General features: G+C 45.8%; 1 protein-coding gene across 1 annotated transcript; it reads left to right on the top strand.

Annotated features, from left to right (window-relative positions):
- The first annotated feature begins 6,167 nt into the window (after positions 1–6,167).
- LOC135536103 (XK-related protein 9-like) lies at positions 6,168–7,395 on the top strand. Its single transcript, XM_064962487.1, has 2 exons — positions 6,168–6,244; positions 6,337–7,395. The coding sequence occupies exons 1-2, from the start codon at positions 6,170–6,172 to the stop codon at positions 6,898–6,900; spliced, it is 639 nt and encodes a 212-aa protein (XP_064818559.1). The 5' UTR covers positions 6,168–6,169; the 3' UTR covers positions 6,901–7,395.
- Positions 7,396–9,401: the final 2,006 nt, after the last annotated feature.

Raw genomic sequence — 9,401 nt, 5'->3', positions numbered from 1 at the left:
CCACCATGTCTAGCCTGACTAGACCCAGCCTCTGCTTCTCCACCATGTCTAGCCTGACTAGACCCAGCCTCTGCTTCTCCACCATCTCTAGCCTGACTAGGGCCAGCCTCTGCTTCTCCACCATCTCTAGCCTGACTAGAGCCAGCCTCTGCTTCTCCACCATCTCTAGCCTGACTAGAGCCAGCCTCTGCTTCTCCACCATCTCTAGCCTGACTAGACCCAGCCTCTGCTTCTCCACCATCTCTAGCCTGACTAGGGCCAGCCTCTGCTTCTCCACCATCTCTAGCCTGACTAGACCCAGCCTCTGCTTCTCCACCATCTCTAGCCTGACTAGACCCAGCCTCTGCTTCTCCACCATCTCTAGCCTGACTAGACCCAGCCTCTGCTTCTCCACCATGTCTAGCCTGACTAGACCCAGCCTCTGCTTCTCCACCATCTCTAGCCTGACTAGACCCAGCCTCTGCTTCTCCACCATCTCTAGCCTGACTAGACCCAGCCTCTGCTTCTCCACCATCTCTAGCCTGACTAGGGCCAGCCTCTGCTTCTCCACCATCTCTAGCCTGACTAGGGCCAGCCTCAGCTACACCACCATCTCTAGACTGACTAGGCCCAGCCTCTGCTGTCTGCATCTCCTTACCCCCTGCATTTTGACCTCGATTTCCCCCACTTGCGCTTGTACCCTCACCTTTTCTATGGCCTTTATGTGGGCACGCAAAGCTCTTGTGCCCCAAATCCCCACATTCAAAACACCGTAGACTATCTGTGCTGGCAAAACCTGCATAGAGCCCCTCCCCATGCCTCACTTTAAAATGCACATTTAGCTGTTGCTCATTATTGTTCAGAAACATAAACACTTGCCTCCTGAACGAAACAACGTGCTTAACGGCATCTGCCTGAAAACCTGCTGACAGTACACGGAAACCGCTAGCAAACTTACCAAAACGACTCAACTCTTTCCTAATTTGATCATCAGTAATAAACGGAGGCAAATTTGCCACTACAACTCTTGTTGAAGGGGTAGAGAGAGTGAAATTGACACCAACACATCCCTTACAAATATTCCGCTAGCAATTAGCCTACCGACCAAATTAGCCCTTTTCATGAACACAACCACAGCTTTGTTCATTCTAGAAGCAGAATGTATAAACTCAGCTCCTACCTGTTCACCGACCGCGAGCAGAACCTCCTCCACCTTAACTCCGTTCTCAGGAACACACCTGAATCCATGCTGTATCGACAGCGTCTCCTCCGCGCTAGGCTGAGAAGCCATTGCGCACACTACACCTTCCAACCCCCAGGAAAGTTACTCTGTCCTCTTCCACCCTAACTTTGAAAAGAAAAACTTTGGATACCGCTAAAAACAAATATTGCATTAACCCTCCACCATAGAAAATAACATGTAAAGAAAAGAATCAAGAAAGTTAGTTAGGATAGAGCTTCCCACACCAAACACTCAAACTCCAAAAACACCCAGCATGCACCGAGAGAGAGAGAGAGAGAGAGACTATTAGTATTGAGAGAGCAACCAAGAGAGAGAGAGACTATTAGTATTAGAGAGAGCAACCAAGAGAGAGAGAGAGAGATAGAGAGAGAGAGAGAGAGAGAGAGAGACAGAGAGACAGAGAGACAGAGAGACCTGAGAGACAGAGAGACCTTCACCTGTTCTGTCTACTCTACCTGTATTTACCTGTTCTGTCTACTCTACCTGTATTCACCTGTTCTGTCTACCCTACCTGTATTTACCTGTTCTGTCTAACCTACCTGTATGTACCTGTTCTGTCTACTCTACCTGTATTTACCTGTTCTGTCTACTCTACCTGTATTTACCTGTTCTGTCTACCCTACCTGTATTTACCTGTTCTGTCTACCCTACCTGTATTTACCTGTTCTGTCTAACCTACCTGTATTTACCTGTTCTGTCTACTCTACCTGTATTTACCTGTTCTGTCTACCCTACCTGTATTTACCTGTTCTGTCTACCCTACCTGTATTTACCTGTTCTGTCTACTCTACCTGTATTTACCTGTTCTGTCTACTCTACCTGTATTTACCTGTTCTGTCTACCCTACCTGTATTTACCTGTTCTGTCTACCCTACCTGTTCCTGTTCTGTCTACCCTACCTGTTCCTGTTCTGTCTACCCTACCTGTACCTTCTCTATCTACCCTACCTGTTCCTGTTCTGTCTACCCTACCTGTTCCTTCTCTATCTACCCTACCTGTACCTGTTCTGTCTACCCTACCTGTTCCTTCTCTATCTATCCTACCTGTACCTGTTCTGTCTACCCTACCTGTACCTGTTCTGTCTACCCTACCTGTACCTGTTCTGTCTACCCTACCTGTATTTACCTGCTCTGTCTAGACTGCCTGCAGTCTCCTGCTCTGTCTAGACTGCCTGCAGTCACTAGCTCTGTCTAGACTGCCTGCAGTCACTAGCTCTGTCTAGACTGCCTGCAGTCACCAGCTCTGTCTAGACTGCCTGCAGTCACTAGCTCTGTCTAGACTGCCTGCAGTCACTAGCTCTGTCTAGACTGCCTGCAGTCACCAGCTCTGTCTAGACTGCCTGCAGTCACTAGCTCTGTCTAGACTGCCTGCAGTCTCCTGCTCTGTCTAGACTGCCTCAGTAATTACCGTTGTCGTGAGAGAGAGAGAGAGAGACAGAGAGAGAGCAGAGAGAGAGAGAGAGAGAGAGAGAGAGAGAGAGAGAGAGAGAGAGAGAGAGAGAGAGAGAGAGAGAGAGAGAGAGAGAGAGAGAGAGAGAGAGAGAGAGAGAGAGAGAGAGAGGGACACTGAATAATAACATCTGCATAGTAAGCAGTAACTTAATTGTTATTGCTATTATTGTTATTACTGTAATTATTATTATTTTTGTATTTAATTTTGTATTATTATTTACTACACTTTTATATTTTATATTTGCTATCATTTAGAATTTTGTTCCAATGTATATTGTATACATTGTTGCTTTGGCAATATTGACACAATGTTTTTCATGCCAATAAAGCAGCTTGAATTTGAAAATTTGAGAGAGAGAGAGAGACAGAGAGAGAGAGAGAGAGAGACAGAGAGAGAGACAGAGAGAGAGAGAGACAGAGACAGAGAGAGAGAGACAGAGAGAGAGAGACAGAGAGAGAGACAGAGAGAGAGAGAGACAGAGAGAGAGAGACAGAGAGAGAGACAGAGAGAGAGACAGAGAGAGAGAGAGAGAGAGAGAGAGAGAGAGAGAGAGAGAGAGAGAGAGAGAGAGAGAGAGAGAGAGAGAGAGAGAGAGAGAGAGAGAGAGAGAGAGAGAGAGAGAGACAGAGAGAGAGAGATTTACTGACCAGGATCTCTATAAGAAACTTTAGGCCTGCGGACCTGATGGCATCCTCAATGAGATGCTCAAACTCACTAGACCAAAATGTCAATTGACTATATAAAAACTGTTTCATTTGATCCTGAGAGTGGGTTATCTCCCTGACATCTGGAATCAAGGACTCATAACCCCAATCTTTAAGAACAGAGACAAATTTGACCCCGACAATTCCAGAGGCATTTGTGTGAACAGTAACCTGGGGAAGGTTTTCTGTAGTATTATAAATGTAAGAGTTCTAAACTTCCTTAATAAGCACAATGTCTTGAATAAAAGCCAAATTGGATTTATACCAAAACATCACATGCCTGATCATATTTACACCCTGATAGATGAACATGTCCACCAAAATAATACCAAAATATACGCTCGCTTTATCGACTTCCAAAAAGCATTTGATTCTATTTGGCATACAGGACTGTTCTACAAAGTGGTGTAGGGGGTAAAACATATGACATAATTAAATCAATGTATACTGGCAATACGTACAGAATTAAAATGGGCAAGAAAATAACAGAATTCTTTAACCAGGGACGGGGCCTTCGCCAGGGTTGCAATCCGAGCCCTGCACTCTTCAATATTTACATCAACGAATTGGCCACTATTCTAGAAAAATCCTCAGCCCCTGGTGTTCGTCTCCACAATGCAGAAGTTAAATGCCTACTCTTTGCAGATGACCTATGCCTGCTGTCACCCACAGCACATGGCCTACAGCAGAGCCTGGACCTGCTAGAGCAGTACTGCCAGACCTGGGCCCTGGCAGTAAACCCCAAAAAGACTAAAATAATGATTTTCCAGAGAAGATCCAGATCTCAGGGAATTAGACTGTAAGTACAGTACTGTACACAAGTACTGTACACACTAGAATTACTGAGGTTTAAATATATAGAGTACTGTACACACTACAATCACTGAAGTTTAAATATAGAGAGTACTGTACACACTACAATTACTTAGGTTTAAAAATAAGCTCAACTGGACACCTTAATGAGGCAGTGAATGAGCTGAGAGAGAAAGCACGCAGGGCAAACTACGCCATTAAAAAGCTAATTCAAATTGAAATACCTATTACAAAACTAAAGCTAAAACTAATGGAATGTGTCATTGAACCAATTGCACTTTATGGCAGCGAGGTGTGGGGTCCACTTGCAAACAAGATGTCATCAAATGGGACAAACACCCCATTGAAACCTTGCATGCAGAGTTCTGTAAGATTCTCCTACATGTCCAGAGGAAAACTACAAACAATGCATGCAGGGCAGAATTAGGCCAATATCCATCTATAATAAAAAATCAAAAAAAGAACAATTAAGTTTTGGAAACATCTAAAATACAGTGACCCCCTCTCATATCATTACCAAGCACTGCAATGCCAAGAGCTGAGCAAGGAAAAGAGTCCCCTCATCCAGCTGGTCCTGAGTTCACACATTTGTTCTACTAACACACTGAAGCCTCAGGACCAGAACATCCAATCAATCAGGATAAACCAAATTACAACACAGTCAAAACAAAACTATATTGCTTATTGGGAAACACAAGCACAAAGCAAAATGCAGTGCTATCTGGCCCTTAATCGACAGTACACCGTGGTTACTGATCAAACCCTTAGAAAAACCTTGACAAAGTACAGGCTCAGTAGGCACAGCCTTGCCATTGAGAAGGGTAGACACAGGAAAACCTGGCTCCCTGTAGAGGAAAGGCTGTGCAACCACTGCACCACAGCAGAACCTGGCTCCCTGTAGAGGAAAGGCTGTGCAACCACTGCACCACAGCAGAACCTGGCTCCCTGTAGAGGAAAGGCTGTCCAACCACTGCACCACAGCAGAACCTGGCTCCCTGTAGAGGACAGGCTGTGCAACCACTGCACCACAGCAGAACCTGAGACAAAGCTGCATTTCCTGACAAAATGTAAAAAATATAAAACAATTAGAGAGTGTCATTTCCCCAAGTTTGAAACCCTTATTCAAGGTTTTAAAGACCTCTCTGATGAGAGTAGGCTACCCGTCCTGTTGGGGGAGGACGCAGAGAGCTGTGGGTTTGGCAGACCACTACATTGCTGCCTGCCATAAGTTGAGGGACAGTGTCTGACAGACCAATCAACCTGCACATGTCCTCTACTGTATGCTTATTGTTATAGTTCAATGTATGGTTATTTTGACCATTGGTTATTGTTGTTACTGTTGTCCCGTTGACAATTTTGATGATCATTTTATTAATTTTTATATTGTAAATATCCAAAATAAGCTTTGGCAATATGTACATTGTTACATCATGCCAATAAAGCAAATTTAATTTAATTGAATTGAATTGAGAGAGAGACTGTATGTGTGTTAGAGAGAGCAACCAAGAGAGAGAGAGAGAGAAAGAGAGAGACTGTGAGTGTTGGAGAGAGCAACCAAGAGAGAGAGAGAGAGAGACAGAGACAGAGACAGAGACAGAGAGAGACAGAGAGAGACTGAGACAGAGAGAGAGAGACAGAGAGAGAGACAGAGACAGAGACAGAGAGACTGAGACAGAGAGAGAGAGACAGAGAGAGAGACAGAGACAGAGAGAGACTGAGACAGAGAGAGACTGAGACAGAGAGAGAGAGAGAGACAGAGAGAGAGACAGAGAGAGAGACAGAGAGAGACTGAGACAGAGAGAGAGAGAGAGACAGAGACTGAGACTGTTAGAGAGAGCAACCGAGAGAGAGAGAGACTGCAGCCACTGCCACAACTTGACTCTCACATGTCTGTCTCTCACGTGTCTGTCTGTCACATGTCTGTCTGTCAAGATCCTTCTCTAATGTGTGTCTCGTCTTCCCCTGTCCAGGCATCTGCATGGTGGGCTCATTCATCAACATCGCCTGGGCTATAGTGGACTACCGTCGGTGTCTCCGTCGATCCTTACCCCAGGTAATATAATAATAATATATAATATAATAATATATAATATCATAATCAATTTATCATATATATATATATAATAATGAATATAACATCCCCAGGTCCGAGAGATGCCTTCTGGCCTCCCTACCTTCGTTTACCTCCTGTACAAGCTCTTGACCATCACCGCTCACATCCTCAGCCTCAGCCTCTTCCTCGTCCTCAGCCCCTACAGTACCCTGGGAATGGCTGTCGTCTGGCTGGCCGGAACCCTCTGGGCCCATTGGGTCCGTACTGACTTCTGCACGTCTAAAGGTCTAGAGAGGCTCTATCGGATCGTCGTGGGAGTCGTCCTCATATTCACCTTCTTTAACGTGAAAGGACAGGATACCAGATGGCCGATGGCTGTGTACTACGTTCTCTTTGTGTTAGTGAACCTCTCTGGTCCTTTGCTGCTGGTTCTGGTGAGGCCAGAGGTTAACGCTACTGAGTACTTTTGGCCGGTGACTCTGCTGATATTTGGAGGGACCGTTCTAGGGCTGGTCTGTCTGCTCCTGTATTATACTGTCTGCCATCCCAGAGGGAGGAGTCTACAGGCAGATGAGGTGGATGGACACATGGGACAGGAGAGAGAAACAGAGACGCCAGACAACATGGTGAGAGTTAGGAACTTCCTACAGCTCTGAGCCTCGTTTCCTGCACCACTCTGAATGACCTGAACGACCTGAACGACCTGAACGACCTGAACGACCTGAACGACCTGAACGACCTGAACAGTTAAAAAGGAGTCTGGTGTTTGACCTTTCAGGACTGGTCCCTTCAGCTGAGATGAAGGAGAGGACATAAGGGAGTCACCTCACGCCAGTGAAACACAGCCCCTATCTGTGGATTCAGGATGTGCAACGCAAAACAGAGAACACAAGGTGGCACTGTTGTCTCTCTTTACAGGCGATGGCCATCTAGCATTTTGGGGTAAAGTGAAGAGGAAGACGTTGCTATGGACGTTGCCGTTGCTATGATGACGTTACTATGGACTTTCTCTTTGATATGTTAAAGACTCTTTTACTGACCTGCCAATAACTGAAAGATGTCTAATTTATTTTAATCTCTGACACACTTTCCACTGTTCCTGCTAGTTTAACTGTCCTTTCTGATGTTCTGTGTACTATTTACTATCTGTGAATGCACTTTAAAACTTTAAAATATAAAATATTTGTTAATAAAAATGTAGCATAACTACCTATTATCATTACAATTATTGCTTTATTATTATTATTATTATTATTATTAATTATTATAGATGACATACTGTATGAATACCAGCTCAGAAATACCCCCAACACTAGTAAGGGTCCTTTCAATGGTAATTAATCATAACAAACCGGGATTCATTGGCTGAGGGGCGCTGGCGTGTGCCTCTCTGATGGCACCCTATTCTCTATTCAGTGCACTACTTTTGACCAGAGCCCTGAGATCTGGTCACAAGTAGTGCACTATATAGGGAATAGGGTGCCATTTTGTTACGCAGAGAGATGGTTTGAAGTAGACCAGCCTACTATAGTGAATGGACCAGACAGTGTTCAGGAGGGTTCAGGAGGTGGAGGTATCAGTGAGGAACAGATTAGGACTATGTCCATAATAACACCCTATTCCTAATAGAGTACACTACTTTTTTTTACTAGAGCACTATGGGAACATAAACTGGACAATAACTGAAAGTAAAAATCAAACGCCTAACTCAAAATTACAGAACTCTGAGTAGCACAGGCCTCAATCATATAATACCTGTCTGTCACCGTTCATCGTGGCAAGAATGACCCGGCTTTATGGCACCGTTCATCCTGTCTAGTGGAATGACCCGGCTTTATGGCACCGTTCATCCTGTCTAGTGGAATGACCCGGCTTTATGGCACCGTTCATCCTGTCTAGAATGACCCGGCTTTATGGCACCGTTCATCCTGTCTAGAATGACCCGGCTTTATGGCACCGTTCATCCTGTCTAGTGGAATGACCCGGCTTTATGGCACCGTTCATCCTGTCTAGTGGAATGACCCGGCTTTATAACACCGTTCATCCTGTCTAGAATGACCCGGCTTTATGGCACCGTTCATCCTGTCTAGAATGACCCGGCTTTATGGCACCGTTCATCCTGTCTAGTGGAATGACCTGGCTTTATGGCACCGATCATCCTGTCTAGTTGAATGACCCGGCTTTATGGCACCGTTCATCCTGTCTAGTGGAATGACCCGGCTTTATGGCACCGTTCATCCTGTCTAGTGGAATGACCCGGCTTTATGGCACCGCTCATCCTGTCTAGAATGACCCGGCTTTATGGCACCGCTCATCCTGTCTAGTGGAATGACCCGGCTTTATGGCACCGATCATCCTGTCTAGTGGAATGACGCGGCTTTATGACACCGTTCATCCTGTCTAGAATGACCCGGCTTTATGGCACCGTTCATCCTGTCTAGGGAATGACCCGGCTTTATGGCACCGTTCATCCTGTCTAGTGGAATGACCCGGCTTTATGGCACCGATCATCCTGTCTAGTGGAATGACCCGGCTTTATGGCACCGTTCATCCTGTCTAGTGGAATGACCCGGCTTTATGGCACCGTTCATCCTGTCTAGTGGAATGACCCGGCTTTATGGCACCGTTCATCCTGTCTAGAATGACCCGGCTTTATGGCACCGTTCATCCTGTCTAGTGGAATGACCCGGCTTTATGGCACCGTTCATCCTGTCTAGTGGAATGACCCGGCTTTATGGCACCGTTCATCCTGTCTAGTGGAATGACCCGGCTTTATGGCACCGTTCATCCTGTCTAGTGGAATGACCCGGCTTTATGGCACCGTTCATCCTGTCTAGTGGAATGACCCGGCTTTATGGCACCGTTCATCCTGTCTAGTGGAATGACCCGGCTTTATGGCACCGTTCATCCTGTCTAGTGGAATGACCCGGCTTTATGGCACCGTTCATCCTGTCTAGTGGAATGACCCGGCTTTATGGCACCGTTCATCCTGTCTAGAATGACCCGGCTTTATGGCACCGTTCATCCTGTCTAGTGGAATGACCCGGCTTTATGGCACCGTTCATCCTGTCTAGTGGAATGACCCGGCTTTATGGCACCGTTCATCCTGTCTAGAATGACCCGGCTTTATGGCACCGATCATCCTGTCTAGAATGAC

This window comes from Oncorhynchus masou, unplaced genomic scaffold (assembly GCF_036934945.1).
Source record: "Oncorhynchus masou masou isolate Uvic2021 unplaced genomic scaffold, UVic_Omas_1.1 unplaced_scaffold_5572, whole genome shotgun sequence".
Lineage (NCBI taxonomy): Eukaryota > Metazoa > Chordata > Actinopteri > Salmoniformes > Salmonidae > Oncorhynchus > Oncorhynchus masou.
This window is presented reverse-complemented; position numbering and strand designations above follow the sequence as displayed.

Bases quoted from the DNA above. Each gene is read 5' to 3' on its own strand.
- LOC135536103 (XM_064962487.1), top strand. From the start codon at position 6,170: ATGGTGGGCTCATTCATCAACATCGCCTGGGCTATAGTGGACTACCGT. The intron at 6,245-6,336 runs GTAATATAATAA...TAACATCCCCAG, and splicing joins TCCGTCGATCCTTACCCCAG to GTCCGAGAGATGCCTTCTGG.